This window comes from Thermobia domestica, chromosome 1 (assembly GCF_964235325.1).
Source record: "Thermobia domestica chromosome 1, izTheDome1.hap1.1, whole genome shotgun sequence".
NCBI lineage: Eukaryota > Metazoa > Arthropoda > Insecta > Zygentoma > Lepismatidae > Thermobia > Thermobia domestica.
Window position 1 is genome coordinate 33,293,704 of NC_137454.1, and position 17,415 is coordinate 33,311,118.

The following is a 17,415-nucleotide window of genomic DNA, read 5'->3' on the forward strand; positions in this document are numbered from 1 at the left end:
TAAGCAAATTCGCTGGAGCTGGTGGTAGATCACATAAGATTGGGTGGAGCTCACCATTCCTTTCTTGCCAGCCCCATTCTGTAGCGTTTGCAGGTTTCGACTTCCACACCTGGAGCTGGTGGTAGGTGCGAAGAGAGTGGAATTTGGTGGAAGACGCAGTTGGTGGCAGTCTTTCTGGAGCTACGAAACATTTGGCTGTTGTGACTTTTGCATTGAACATGCGATGTCTACGACGAGTGAGGTCGATGTGATCATCACCCCCAAACAATAGAACCATTGCTTTATGCCCGGCTTCGATTATTGCGCTTGCTGGATGGCCAGGAAAACAAAATACAGAAGCTATTTCTCCAAGTCTAGAGTCTTTCTGCATTTTTATAAATGCCTTTTGCTTTCCAAGCCCATACACTCGTGATGTGCTGTCGCAACCAGTAAAGGCATGCAAAAAGAGGAGATGTTCACACAAGCTTGGACTGAGACTTTCACGAATTAGGTGTATGTCATAATCGGGCTTAACGTTTTTTCTTGTATTTATGTCACTGCGGTAGACGAGGCGGAATGGAGTCGGTTGTGAGTAATATAGGAGTAAAAGTAGTACGTCTGTGTCTTCTCCAATCACAAAAGTGTGATACGTTTTGGAATCTGTGGCTGCTGTTGTGGCTATCAGAACATCAGCATCTCCGTCAGCGTGAAGCACTGTGCAACCTACTTTCTCTAGGTGGACTGTTATGAGGTCGATCATTTGCTCCTTATTACTTTTGTTGGACAAGAAGCTGTCCTTTTTGCCAACGAATTCCATCGATGTCATAAAATGCACTGTTGGACCAGCACAGGATCCAGCTCGACGGCGGTGTGTGACATCTTTCGTTGATGGTGATCCATACCCATCAAACACGATGGTTGATGTGCCATATTTACGAACTATATACTCAGCAAATGATGCAGCGATATTGCCGTACGAACTGCCTTTACACCATTGTAGTCTATGTAACAAAGATCCTCCGTCTAAGACATACAGAATATTGTCTGGCTCCGTTTCCTCAAACTGTGCGGTCTGCTGCTTGCTGAACTCTAGTATCACATGGGCCAGTGGGGCTTTGTCTGCCTTACGCATCATGCTGGGTGACTCAAATAAAGCTGGTCGGTAGGCACATAATTCATGAGCTAAGGTCTCCTCTAAAGATGTGCTGCCTGCATTAGCGACAACTAACAGTCTTTGAAACAAAAGATTCGAATCGACGGAGATATCGTTGCTGATTTTAACACTACTCGCGGATGCTAGAGTTTTGACTTTATCAGCACGCTTCCACTTCACAGTGAACAGGTGTTTGCCAGATAATTTCTTCGCAAGCTCTTCTCCAACTGAAAATAAATTATGGACGTTGACCGAGGATTCCGCTATGACGCCAGTGACAATGTTTCTCAATGATTTGTCTCCGTCAAATGGTGAGATGGGCTGCAGTCGTGCAAGAATGCGACGTGTGTCACTGATATCACGTGACATTCTTGACGTTTCGGCTTCTTTATGTTGTTCGCTAGTGACATATGCTGTGTGAGTAAGAGTTTGCATCGCCAGATTATACTCGGATCATGCTGGCATTGAGAGCACCCACAAAGATCGTTGCGTCTCCGACATTCCACTCCCATGAATTAGACCTCCAGTGGATTTTAGCGATCTCATCAGAACCTGCTCTATGACTAGATCAGAAAACAACCCAGCCCAATAACGGTTGCTTCTTCTAATAACTCCGAACCCATTTTGAAAGCTTTCGTGAACTGTTGGATTAACCGATGGCAGCGTTAACATTGTTTGCAGGTACAAGCATGTCGACTTCAAATAATTGAAGTGTCCTGCTGCAGCGAATATGGGAATGCACTCTGCTATAGCATCAAGGTGATCCTCCCAGCTTCCTGTTCGGTCTGCTGCCACAAGTTTCCTTGCTGTAGTCAACATGCGCTGGTATGCAAGCCACAACTGACTTTTTTTGATGTGTTAATAAGTTCTGACTTTCGTTCTTCTATTTTTTCTGGGCTTCTTGAAGAAGAGGTGAAGAACTAGCTCCAGTTACATTAATCTCACCCGACATCATACTCTGGTAGAGAGAGTAAGCATCGTTGATAGTTCTGTGTATTCCGTTATTGGTCTCCAGAAAAACATTCTCCACAAGCAATGCACTTAATGCGAGGTCAACCATCATGTGCGCACGGAAGGCTCTTGCTACGGACTTGCCACTTAACATATGTACAACCGAATTTTCTCCATAAACCTCATGCAATATTTCACGTAAGCCTGAACCATCCATCAGGGAACCAATTGCTCCTAGAAGGTTCATCAGAGTATGAAATGAGCCCAACAGGAAAACCGTGTCCTTAATACTGGTGTTAAGTGCTCTGTCATGCAGGATACTTGAAGCTTTCCGAAACAGTGGTTGGTCTAAGGTGATGATTGGTGTGACTTTATATTTTCTCGCAAGATTATTCAGGTACACTAAAGTGGAATAGATGCATGACATATCAGATGGAGGGAGGTCAATAATCGGTAAGCAGAGAACAGTGGATTTCCCTGGATGATGAAGAGATGGATCTGCGTGAATGGCCTGCATCATTCCTGACCAGTTTGGAGTGCGTGACGGAAAGTGCCAGGAAGATTTCCACAAAATGTCCAGGGAAATCCACTTCTTCTTCTTTCGTTCGGTGATGGTGCTGTTACCAGTTCACAGTTGACCTTTTCAAGAATAGCCCTGGCTTTAGTGTATGCATGAATGGGAACACTGGCAAGGGACTTCACATCAGCATCAGAGACAGGCTTCCGAAGAATGGTTAGACCTTTGAAACAAAACACAGCACAGAAGTGTGAAAACAATTCAAGAACTATGAAAATTGAAACATGTTTACGAGTTATTATTGAATCGCCTTTGCTAACGTAGTGAAACAACATTGCGGAACACTTAAAGTAAATGTAACATCCATCTTGGCTTATTAAACTACATAGTTACTATGGTTTATTCTTTATGATTTTAAGTACGCTATTCAGTACTGATTTGTAGGAAAGCTTAAAGAACCCCCTTTCCAACGACATATCGTATGTGCCCCTTGTGCACAACGATTTTTAAGGTTGCCAGAGCCCAAGAAAGGTAAAAGTGTAGATTTTCCCAATTTTTTCAAAGTTTCTTCTTCTTCTTTTTCTACAGGTTGGGCACAGGGGTCACAAACGATACGTCGTTGGCAAGGGGGTTCTGTAAGCTTTCCAATGCGGTATGCTCCATGTCTGTGACAATTAGGGAGGATGCTAGATCTAAGAAACATAAGTTAGACCACTGTAAAAAATATACAGAGTGACCCTCCTTGGTCCGCGGTTCCGAATTTTTATCTCCATTACTGTTGATCCTACGTCCTTCATTTTTTAATGTTATTGTTACCAATATCTGGTCTATGCGTGGGAATTTTTCTGAAGGCGTATGAGGACGTACAGTGTTGCTAGGGTCCAAGAAATATCAATTTAGAAGAGAAAAAAACAAAAAAATCAACTTTCTTCTTCTTCTTTTTCTAGGGGTTGGGCATGATGGGTACAAAAGTCACTTCGTTGGAATTTGTTGTCTATGAGCGTTTCAACGAGGTATCATTCATGTCTCTGTGTCAATTAAGAGGACTACTAGAGCCGCCAACGTAAAGGTCTACGATTTTTTCGAAAAACCATGGTCCGCCATTTTGAAACCCGTTTTTGGAGGTGTTCCCGTGGTCCGATTTTGTCGGATTTTGGATATTTTCATCAGGTGGGGTACCTAAACAAAATACAGGTGTAAAACTAAAGGTTGCAATTTTGCCCAGGTTGAGGGTAAAATTGCTCTAGATTTCCTGGACTATAAGTACTGGATCAGTCATAGATGGGCGTACAAAATTTCTGAAATGATAAATCCGTTGTACAAACAAATCTTCATTAATCCATACTGCAGGCATAGATTGCACCTATTGGACCTCCTTTTTTCTATTTGTTGTGGCATGCGACGCCGTGGGAATTAAACATGGGCGGGACGAAGATTCCAGATGCACTACAAGCACACACAACAATGACTGTCTTTCCACGCTCGCACGAAATAGCAGTTCCTGTCTGTTTCTGACCTTTTGGTGCTAAACTTCGAACAGGTTTTTGTACTGTTTCCAAATTATTGAAGAATAGTGTTACGGACTCTTCATTGAATCCCTTTGTCCTATTCAAATTTACTCCCTCAGGTTCTCTTAGACATATTCATGGATTTCTCTTAAGAAACAGTCTTAACCATTCCTTACCAGCAAGTTCGGTACTTCCATCAAAATTATGAAGAATTCGATTTACTTCGTATGCCAAACGCCGAAGGTCTATAGGTGTGATAGCAAAAAATTAATATTGCAACGGTAACCACATAGTCCGCTAATTCGCGTTCTTGTTCTCGGGAGAACACTGGTTTTCTTCCGAGAGTAGTACGTTTCGTATTTCCAGTTTCCAACCGTAGACGAATGATAGATTCTGTTATTCCGCACAATCTTCCAACTTCTCGAACCGCACAGCCACTTTTAACAGCACTGATAGCTTCTCTAAGTTGTTCCTTTGTATAACTACCTCTATAGTTGTTTTTTCTCTTCTTTTCGGCATCTGTAATGAGAGAGTGACGACATTTTGCAATTCTATTACATGTGTTTGTCATTAACAAAAAAAAAAAAAAAAAACCTCTTGAGGTGCAATTCTGCGCAGAATTATCCCATCGATTTTGCACAGATTAGCCGCACTCCGCCATTTAACAAAAACACAAAAATACGACATATTAAATATTGATTAGCACTACGAATTGCCGTGATTATAATATCCATTGTACAATATAAATGGAACATAAAAGCAACTACCTAGAAATATATAAAGTATAGAACGTACTTCTTAATTTTTCTGACATGATTTTCCTTCAGTTTCTGGAGGCACTTCACCTGCCTTTGAGAACATACCACTGGTCATTCTCCAAAACATGTACTTTTATTAATGGTACTACTAGTAATAAATCAGTGAATACTTACGTGGTGTTTTTCATTGTTACTCGTTTTCCCCAATTTACTCGAAAACTAGGCGTTTCGCGATATATGTTCAAATTTACTGTTTCATGTATTAGACAAGTACAATCACTTACAGCAGTATTTGCATTATCTCCCGTTACACCCTGTATATGCTTATCAGAAATACATTAGATCAATTGTTTAATTTGTGTTTATTTCATAGTGTCACTCCCCAAACAAGGAGAAAGCTGCTTCAGCAGGGCCAAGACCCAACTTCCTATCTCAAATTGACACTTTCATTCGGAGAGAACTTCAGCAAATTATTCGTCCAAGATCCACGAGCCCGCAAGATCCTCAGCAGCATCTGGAAGAGAAGCAGTTCGAATGTGATGCTCGACTTCAGGTGTTTCGGGAAGCTTTGGCAGCACTCAGTCATGGCTACACGACTTTTCAGCCAATCCTCAAACAAATCCAAGATGCATATGAGGCAGCGCTCCAAGTGCGGGATGAAAGAATTCAAAACTTGAGGGAAGTAAAGGTACTGTATTTAGTTATGTTGTGTACTTTGTATGGTTTAAACGCAGGAAAATAACAAAAGTACACAATTTGAGAAAATATGAACAGACAGACATTTCGAAGTTGAAAAAAAAAAATTAACATACGAGGTGTGTTCAAAAAGTATTGAACCTTTTGGTAGGTAAAAATACTTTTATTAATTTGGAAATCCGAAATACTAGTCTCCTTCAAAGTAGTCTCCTTGGTAATGCACACACTTCTCTCAGCGCTCCCGCCATTGTTGGAAAAACTTCTGAAACGCAATTTTTGGAATGGTGAGCAACCATGCCGTCGCATTCCGTACGATGTCTTCTCTTGACTCAAATCGGGTTCCTTTTAGTGGCATTTTCAGCTTGGGAAATAATCAAAAGTCACACGGAATCATGTCGGGTGAGTAGAGACCCTCACAACACACAGGAATGTCATGTTTGATGATGAAAACCTGAATCAAATTTCGCGGACAACTCTCCTGATGCCCAAATTTTCGTTCAAAATTGAACGTACCGATCCGATTGAATAGTTTCCGCTTGGGTATCGCCAATCTTTTGCCAAATTTGGTGCAAATCGTTGCTCAAGTTTTTCTGTCATTTTACCAAAAAAAAAAAAAATCCGACGGCCGCTCATTACACGTCTTCACTCGTTGGCCGACTGCAAGAGACTGACGCTTTCTGCGGGCGGGAAAACATTCAAAACTGTACATGAGTGTCCCCTCTACATCTACGCTGAAAAAAGTATCCCGTGCTTACGCGGAAAAAAATAAGGTTCGATACTTTTTGAATACACCTCGTATGTAGAGAATGAAGAACCATATCACAATTTATATTTTTCCTCTTGACGTATCATTGTTTTCTGCTTAATAACTTACTGAATTATTTTCCCCCACATTTAAATTTAATTCATTATAGATCTAAATTACAATATTTAATTTTTCCATTTTATTACTCGTGCTCTATACCCTTAAAAGAATATAAGTAGGTAAAATATACAGTCTTAAATATTGATAACTCTCTGTTTACACCTTCACAAATTACTCAAACTAAGTACACATCTATGTACTGTATGCAAGGGCGCCCATTAGGGGGGCAAGGTGGGACACTCGCCCTCACTTTAGAGGAAATTGTGCTTCGAGAGATCGAAAACCCAATAGATATTTTAGAATAGTTACCGCAAAATTTGAGACTACATTTGAAATGTCGCTTATACTTGCCTCCCCCTTGGAAACCACAACATGAGCGCCCTTGACTGTATGCGCCAAGAAAAACTAAGAATTTAAGAATTTAGGTCGTACTACAGTCTGAAAGTATGAAATAGTTTAAAGCCTGAAGTATCCGAACCCAACTTTATTTTGAGTGCTTCAAACAGCTTATAAACAAAAATACAGCACTTGTAACTAAAATATTACATAATATAGGTTACAAGTATAATAATAATAATAATAATAATAATAATAATAATAATAATAATAATAATAATAATAATAATAAATTATAAGTCAATTGTAAACTTAGCATGTTAGAACCCTTGTCAGAAAGTAAATATATACACATTCTTTAATTGAAGATTGATTAAAATCAAGATTAAATACAAAATAAAATGGTTAATTTTCTCAGTTACTATTTTCGAAACATATAGTTAAAGTTTCATTTAAAATAAATTAGTAGAATTTTCTAAACTTTCATGTCCATCAAAGTAAAATATATCACTTTTTGTCATATTGGATAAATTATACTGGATATAAATATAACAAATACATAAAATATTGGCAGATAATTCTTTCTCGTAAATGTAATATATTTGTTAATGTATGTGCCAAATATTCTACAAGATTTTTAAATATAGCTATAATTATAGTCAGTATTAATTATAACATTTTGTTACTCTTCTTAATATCCCAGATTTAAAATTTAATGGGACGAATGTCGATTGGTTCCTTATTCTATATTTTGGTACTCTTATATCTATATAATAACAATAAAGTTTATTTCTGTGCCATGAACAGTTTATTGGCAAAAATGCAGCACCTTATTCGACAAAAATTAATAGATAATGCATATAATGTAACCTACCTACTGAAAGAAAAAAAAGATAAAATAAAATAACATCGAATTAAATAATAATTCCTTGTCAAATTAATACCAAGTCTCAAAATAGATACATCGTCAGTCTCAAAATAGATACATCGTCAAAAATACTACAAATGATATTTGTCGAACTTTCAAAATTTATGTTGCTGTACTGATAAAAATAGATGTTTAAATAAGATTAAAAGAATAGGTCATTCTTCTTAAAATTAAAGATTTTGGATTCAATGGAACTGATGTTGATCCATTTTTCATATTATACATAGGTACCCTTATACCTGTATTATGTTAGCAGTATTCACTATGATATCTATTTCCTAGTATTTTCTGAGTAAAATTTCTTTCAACAATATTATCTTTAAAAACGGTAAAGAATAAATCCTCAGCATATTTCTTACTACAGAGTATATTGATTAATTATAACAGCGTCATCGAAATCTTCAAAAAATATGGTTTTGGTAATTTGTGTTGTTTCGCATTCATCTGATTTACTGCTCTTTTCATATTTGTGTTACTAAGATTCAAAATCCCTCCATTTTGAAGTGTGTGACTCCTACTATTACTAGAATACTCCACACTTTTCTGAATTTCCACCCCTATTTGGTGATAATTATCTAATAATCATATTTTTGAAATTACTATTTGAATCTAAATTTAATCTATAAAATCTTTTCGTTTTTCATTCTCCCTAGCCTTTAAATTTGTTGTTTAGTTAATAAAGCAATCGTGTCAGGCAATAGTTTAATTCATTACACTTAAAAACTATTTGAGCACATTCCAAAGCTAACAACTGTTTGTTTCTTGTATAGATTGAACTACAGGTTGTTTCCGAAAGGGTCTTCGTTTCCCGATAACGTTTATGAAAACATTTTTGAAACCCTCTCACATGTTGCAATTCTAACTGAAGAACAATAATGTAATACACCGTTATATATATATCCGAATATCCGACTAATGAGATGAAAGGGCAGACCGGACAACAAAAAAGCCGGATAGGCCGAAGTTCTATGAAGTCATTTCCTTATGAACATTAATCATATCCCAAGAACAATTTACGAATACAGTACTGTACGTACTGTACAGTTATAATCAGGAACAGCGGAAGGCGTACTGTGTTGAGGTCCGTTACACACTGACGAAATAATGAACAAGAAGCAGAACGCTGCTCTTTTCCTGTAACAATTTGTACAACTTGTATTTTGCACATGACACGTAGGTGCATCGTAGCAGACGCCCGCTTCCAATGCCTTGGCAATGTTGCCAATGCAACGCCTTGCCTTCCTCATTTAATTACGTTTAGAGAAAACTAGGCCGGATAGTCGCGAGCTGGATACTCGGTAGTCCATTGTATATATATATATAAACTATGTAAACTTGGAGTATGTGAAATCATTGGTTGGATATATATAAACTTGAAGTATGTGAAGTTATTGGTTAGCAATTTTCTAATAATTTCGGGCAAGAGAGCTGTATCCATCTATATGATTCATCGTAAATGTTAACTAATTCAGTTCTACACTATCTGAATATTAAATAAAATAAATAAATAAATAAATAAATAAATAAATAATAATAATAATAATAATAATAATAATAATAATAATAATAATAATAATAATAATAATAATAATAATAATAATAATAAAGAATTTAACTTTTCTATCAGGCGATTCAAATCACACATGAATCTTTGAAGAACAAATAATATGGCTAGTAATATATTTTATATTATTATTATTATATTATTATTATCTAATGAATATCCGAAGACAATGTGAAATGAGAAAGTACTTAATAGGAATAAGACTCTGACCACAACAGTGTATTTAACAGTGGTATTCTGAACTCAACTTCCGTCCATACGACCCTGTAACTATTCTTTTACATTTATTAGGGTTTTGTGTTAAGACATTCATCTCTCACGCGTCTGAGATTGAGTAAGGTAGTGACTAATGCATTTTTGTGAAAAGTTGAAAGGACAATGATTCACTAGGTTAAGAATTTGTGCTAAAGTGAACTGTAGATATTTCAACGTAGCTTATAATGAAATCTTTGTTTGTAAGTTTGTGGTTTGGAATAGTCTGAATTCTCTTCATTTGAGTTATTGCCCTCTTACATGTTAACCTCAGGATGTTACTTGAGTCGTTCATTTCCAAACGGCATTTTGTCCACCAAACAAAATTTACCAGAAACAAAACAAAAAAAAAAAAAAAAAAAAAAGTTTTGGAGCGTCAAATTTTCCCTAGTGTGTGCTTTTCCTTTTGCAGATTTATTGATCAGGGGCAATTAGATGTTTGCTAAAAATTTGAACAAACTGTATTCAATAGTTTGAAGGAAATATTAAAAAGTAATTTGGACAAGACCCGTTTTGGAATTGTTTGAAGGACAAGATACCTTTTAGAACTGTACGAAGCCATTTTGTCATAGAGATAAGGGGTTTTGGAGACAGAAGTTACATAATGATGTAATGTAATTATTTGTTTATTATACTGGAAACAAGATAAAAGTGATAGCTATAAAAGAAATTATAGTTGTAATGTCTGAAATAGAACAACTTATGAATAAGTAATGACTGGTTTGAAACATTCTTCAAACCAGAAGATAATAATTATTAAAAGCAAACGGCAAATTCTCTTAAAACTTCAAGGAACTAAAGTAAACTAAACTTTAAAAAGGAAAAAAAAAAAGCTCGTGGTCTAAACATGTTTGCATGGTAAACAACAGTTTCTAAAAATGATTATGTTTGTGAACCATCATTTCGTTGTAAAGTAATTGGCACCGCTTATCGGATTTTTTGGAACTATAAAGCATATACCAAATGAAAGCTATGAGCATCATTGCTCCAATGGTGCCAATATTTCAAAATCGAGTTTTCTTGGACAAGATGCGGTTTGGAAATAGACGGCTTACTTTTAATATTGTTGAAATGTCCTAAGTAATGTTTTATTAAACTTTAATCCATTATAACTTTGTATTAAAATATTTCTTTATTGAATTCTCAGGCAACGCTCTTGGGATTAGAAACACAATGTGAATCCCGATTGTCAGAAATTCGCCAGACAAACCAAGATAAGCTAGAAAGCCTCAAAAGAGATCGTCTGGAGTTGCTACTTACGATTAGTCGTCTCCAAGAAGAGTGCAAAACAGAACAGTCAGTAAAGGAAAAGGTAATATATACATGCGTATAACATACTTATAACTTGAGTATATCATTTCTCCTTATGAAAGATTACTGTTCATGAACACATTTCTTTAAAATGAAGCGAAATATATTGTATTGCTTTTATCCATAATTTTTATACAGTTATCGACAAACGTAAATAGCATATGTAATCTGTATATAAAATACGGTATTTTCTTTTCCCGGAGTTTTTACATCTTGAATATAATCTATACATATAACCAGGTGTTACCTGGGAGTAATGACTCTTACTAATTTAATTCACCTGTGGTGCATGCGGTCCTTGGTTCGATCCCAGCTCGCGCCAAGTGAGTTTTGTGGTAAACAAACACCGTGTGTATGGATTTCCTCGGGGTTCTCCCGTTTCCTCCCACTTTCTTCATTCCACCATTCCATTCATTTCTCATCATCACCGTCACCTTTGCCTAGCCAGCATAACCGTGGGACGTAAAGATTTTATTTCATTTTTTCTTACTTATTTAGAAGAATTCTAAGAACTACAATAGGCGCCAAAATGAATGATTCGAATAAATGATTTTTTTAAGAATTTGAAAATATTACTTTTACATACTTTACATTATTTCTACACACTTTTTTATATATTTCTGAATTAAATATGTAAATGAATTATAACTATTGATAATGAACATTACTTTTATTCTATAAATGAATTTCCAGATATATATATAATTGAATTATAATATAACTATTGATAACGAACATTACTTTTATTCTAGAAATGATTTCTAGTTGTGAAAATGAATTATAACTATTGATAATGAACATTACTTTTATATATAAATGAATTTCTAGATATATAAACGAATTATAATTATTGATAACAAACGTAGCTTTTATTCTATAAACGAATTTCTAGACGTAAATAAGTTATAACATAACTATTGATAATAAAAATGTATTCTATAAATGAATTTTGAGATATGTAAATGAATTATAACTATTGATAATGAGCATTACTTTTATTCTATAAATGAATGTCTTGATATATAAATGAATTATAATATAAGTATTGATAATAAACAATAGTTTTATTCTAGAAATGAATTTCTAGATGTGTAAATGAATTATAACTATTGATAATGGACATTACTTTTATTCTATAAATGAATTTCTAGATGTGTAAATGAATTATAACTATTGATAATGAGCATTACTTTTATTCTATAAATGAATGTCTTGATATATAAATGAATTATAATATAAGCATTGATAATGAACATTAGTTTTATTCTAGAAATGAATTTCTAGATGTGTAAATTAATTATAACTATTGATAATGAACACTACTTTTATTCTATAAATAAATTTCTAGATATATAAATGAATTATAATATAAGTATAGATAATGAATATTACTCTTATTGTATAAATGGATTTCTAGATATATAAATGAATTATAATATAACTATTGATAATGAACAATAGTTTTATTCTAGAAATGAATTTCTAGATGTGTAAATGAATTATAACTATTGATAATGAACATTACTTTTATCCTAAAAACGAATTTTCTAGATATATGAATGAATTATAATATAACTATTGATAATAAATATTTATTCTATAAATGAATTTCTAGATATATATATGTATATATATAAATGAATTATAATATAAATATTGATAATGAACATTACTTTTATTCTAAAAATGAATTTTTAATTCTGCAAATAAATTATATCTATTGAAAATGAACATTACTTTATTATATAAATGAATTTCCAGATATGTAAATGAGTTATAATTATTGATATTTTTACGTATTTTGTGATTATATTTACTTTAGTGTGTGTGACTTTGTTCATTGTATTCAAAATACAATTGTGAGTTCCTGTATGAATACGTTAGAATTATGTATGTATTTATGATCTTTTCCTCCTTTTTCATTGCACAAGTCTTGCAGATACGCAAAAATTAATGCATCATGGTTATGAAGACGAAATAAATTGAATTCATTGTCTATACAGATGGCAGTAATTATACAATGTGCGTTCATGAAGAAAAAAAGCTAACTTCCTTAAAAATGTTACCGTAGTATGACAATACTGGAAACGCTATATCTAAGTTTAGCATTGGTGCCAGTTTAAACCGGTTTCATGCAGTTTATATCTGGGTAAACCTACGTTAGATGTAGATAGATGTGACGAAGTCGTCGTACGAAGCACGCTCATCAAAATAGAACTGAGATCTAATATTAGGTCATGTTACAAATTGGATAAATCTTTTACCAAAACGTTGCAAGTGTTATAGATACTGTATGGTGATGCAACATTTGCAAGAACCCAGGTTAAACAATTGTACAATCGTTTCAAAAGTGAACGTGAAAATGTTGAGAATGTTTCAAAGTCAGAACTTCCTTGAACGTCAAGGAATGAGGCAAATATGGAGAAATTTCATGTACTGGTGAGGGTTGAGATAGACAACTCTCAGCCATGCTTCAGGTAAAAAAAGGGAAAAAGCTATAGGTTAATTTTAACTAGGGACATGAAAACTATGAAAGTGTGTGTTTGTTTTCTCAAATACCGTGAATTTTGACAGAAGAACAAACATCCAGTAGGAAAGAGTCTAGTGAAGGTCTGGTGGCTATTGTAGTAAAGGACAACTTCTTAAAGTGCATGTGGCGGGCGAGAAACCTGGTATATATATATATACAGCTATGTAATAAAGTTATATGGTACAAGAGTAACAGATAAATTTCCATTAATGAGATTGGTGATAATGGTATCGCATTTCTTGTCTAAATTCCCTCTTTCAATATTGAGTTTTAAACTTTTCGTCCTAATGTTTCTAATGATCCTCAAAAGCGTTTCTTTCAATCCCCGATGTTGTACGGTGTAAATTCTTGATACCCTGTACATGATGTTTGTTTTCTATAAATGTTTGGACAACCCCGAAATAAATTTATTTTATTTTATTTTATTTTATTTTATTTATTTATTTATTTATTTATTTTATCATCTCGGGATTCTCACACATGTTCCTTCAGTCTGGTATTGACACTCCTCTTAGTCATTCCAATATAAGTGTCTAGGCAAGAGCAAATTATCTCAAATAATTTTTATCAACGAACTGACTTTTGTATTACCTCAGTGATCTTTTAAAATTCTTAAAGTGTTGATTTCAGACTACTTTCGAGAATCCTATATTTCAAATATTTTCGTCATGCGGATGACACACTTAAAATTTACAAGACCGACAACCAATTACAATTTCTTGTGGGCCAACTGGAACAGGTAAGTTCGGAAGTTAAATTTACGCTTGAATTAACAGTTTTAAAGATCATAGAAGTTACTTAATAATCAAAAGATACAATTTTGTAATTTTCCTATCCTATTTATGTGAACAACATTTTTAGAGTCATGACAATGAATAACTAAATTTGAAACTTAACAATACAATTATGAGTTTTCCAGCCTATTTATGCTAATCCAGTAATTTTTAAGGCCATGAAAGTTACAGAGTGGATTACTTAATCGTTTCAGTTGGAGAAAGAGCTGAACGTGATGCACAAAAAGTTTATGGATGCTGTAGATTCGAGACGATTAGTACTTATGGATCTCGCTGAACTTAAACAGCAGATGGACAGTATTGTTCAACACAGGGAACCAACAGCAGGAGGTGGAGTTAAACTCGCTCAACCGAAAGATGACCCAGTTGTTTTGAAAGCGGCTTTGGAGAAATGCAGGTAAACATATATCTACTTATAAAAAATAAAATAAATTATATAAAAAAGTTTCTCTAAGGAAGAACAGTTCTAAAGTTTGAAAATAATTGAACTTATAACCAACATTCTAAACTTACCTTCTCAAATGTTCTACAATTAAAAAAAAAAAAAAAAAAAAAAAAAAAAATCATCTTCAGCATGCGAAAATCCAGATCAACCATTGTAATGATCCTTCTCTCTTAAACAATTCAATTTCAAGCTTTTCTTAACATGCACTGAGATTTCAAAATTTTTATGTGGCAAAGTCTGTGGGGTAAGGCCAGGTAGCTTGTTACACATCCAACTGTTGTAACGTTCCTTTATAAAAAGGAAGTCATTACTCGACACGGCCTTCCCACTAGTAAAGACCCGCCACATTTAAGAAGAATTTTCTAGAAGTTAAACAGGGCGTATTTGGTAATAATATTTCTAATGGGCACAATTTATTTCTATATCGAATATAACATAATGTAGAATTTCCTGGAAATTATAGCAATACAGCACGTATAAATAACACTAAAACAGGTAAAGAGGCTAACCTACTTAGTTCAATAATAATTAATTAAAGTTATTATATTTTTGTAACAATCAATCTATAAAGATTTACAAACGAATACATTAACTTCACACTAACCAAATGTCCTCATTTAAATCAGTACCTCAAGCAAATTTAATTTTTTAACTCATTAATAATCAGCTAAACCATGAAATATACAATGATTTGAAATAATTAGAATAACACCTATCCCGTTCTTTTGTATACAAATTGGTAAGAAGTCACTAGAATGACAACCTCAAATGTAGTTTATATCTCATTCAAATACGTAGTTAATGACTCCATTAGAACATGTAGAGACTTGTTAAAGTAAAGAAAGAAAATTATACAACTCAACAATATAATGAGTCTATAACGCATTCACGCTTATAATTCAAACTCACTAGTTATCTCCACAAAATACAATAATTTTATAATTTAACCGAATAATTATTTCGTAGGTTTTATAGGAACACTTTACTATATTAAAGGTTCGTCGAGTACCAATTCCAGCCTATGTCTTACAGGTTAGGCTGAAGTGCAGGCTAATATCTCAGAAAGTCGCCACCAGAGGCGTTATTATAAAAAATTTGAGAATCAAAATATTTAGCCAAAGACCTCATATGGAATCAATTGAGACATAATTTATTTATTTATTTATTTATTTATTTATCTATATGAAAGTACACAGGCATACACCCATAACATACCTTCTTGACTTACATAATTGATGGTAAATGACCTTACAAAGAAGAAAAATAAAACATGGAAAGAAAAGAAAAAAATAAAAGAAAAATACTAAAAAATAAAAAGGAAAGAATGCACAATCCAGCCACGAGAACAATAATATATATATATATATATATATATATATATATATATATATATATATATATATCAGTACGTTTACAAATAATGATAGATCATACATGGACATTATGCAGTATTTCATAGAGAAATTTAACAAATTTAACTTTTCCATATGAAAATATGTCTATCCTATCATTTAATTTATTATAGACTCTCAGCATTCGTATAATAGGTGAGTGTGCATGAGTTGAACTTTTCGACATAGGTATATAAAAGATATTTTGATTTTTGGAGCGATATCTTGGTACATAGAAAGGGATATGTAGCAACAGTGTTGAACTGTTAATTCTATTTGTCAATATATTTCTTAAAATAATAAGAGAATGTACAATTCTTCTATCCTTCAAGCTACTTAGGTTGAATAGCAAGCGTAAAAGTGACACTGGCAAGTAAGTTGTTGAATCTGGTTTAAATGTTTTATAATATAAATATCTCAAAAATTTGTTTTGAATCACCTCAATTGCTTGGATGTCTCTCTTAAAATGGGGACTCCAGATTACCGACGCATACTCCAATTTGCTTCTAACTAGGGTTGCGTATAACTTGACAATTACTGATGGTTGTGAAAATATTTTTGTGTTTCTGATAAAACCTAAGGCTCTATTTGCTGAGTCTGTAACACTAACTAAATGATTACCAAATGTTAATTTACAATCAAAAATTACACCAAGATCTCTAATCGAAGTAACATTCTCTATTTGGATATTATTAATTTTTATACATATTTAACTAATTTGTTTTTTCTACTAAAGGTTACACTTTTACACTTATTTACGTTCAGTTGTAGTTTATTTAAACCACACCAATCTATGATTTTATTCAAGTTTTGTTGTAAAATGTTGCTATCTTCTTCAACTGTAACTGATTTATAAATCTTTACATCGTCGGCAAATAACAAACAATTGGAATTTTCTATAACCTCGGGCAAATCATTAATTAGAATTAAAAACAACAAAGGACCAAGATTGGAACCTTGCGGAACACCAGATGAACTTACAAACTGATAAGAAATTTCTTGTTGAAACTCTACATATTGATTTCTATTATGTAAATAAGATAGAAACAGCATAATTAAATTTTTGGATAACCCGAATGTTATAAGTTTCTTGATTAATATTTCATGATCTATTTTGTCAAAAGCCTTAGCAAAGTCCAAATATATTACATCCATTTGTTCCTTTTTTTTCAAAACAATTGTAGATCTTCTGTGAGAATTCCAACAAGTTAGTTACTGTTGATCTGTTAAGGAAAAAGCCATGTTGATTTGGAGAAATGCAAATTTTCATATGATTAAACACCTTTTCGTATAGAATGTATTTATATACTTTACACATTGAATTAATTATTGAAATAGGCCTATAATTTGTCATAACGTTCGAATTACCTGATTTCAAAATTGGAGTTATTTTTGTTTCTTTCCATTTTTGAGGAAAAATATTAGTTTTCAATGACA

At 33.4% G+C, this 17,415-nt stretch overlaps 1 protein-coding gene across 1 annotated transcript in view; it reads left to right on the forward strand.

Annotated features, from left to right (window-relative positions):
- Positions 1-17,415, forward strand: part of LOC145684381 (translin-associated factor X-interacting protein 1-like) — a 155,820-nt gene that overhangs the window by 42,476 nt on the left and 95,929 nt on the right. Inside the window, exons 3-5 of the mRNA XM_081756629.1 lie at positions 5,240-5,554; positions 10,655-10,819; positions 14,337-14,539. Of these exons, the coding sequence (XP_081612755.1) occupies positions 5,240-5,554; positions 10,655-10,819; positions 14,337-14,539 (683 nt within the window). The remainder of the gene's footprint in view (positions 1-5,239; positions 5,555-10,654; positions 10,820-14,336; positions 14,540-17,415) is intronic.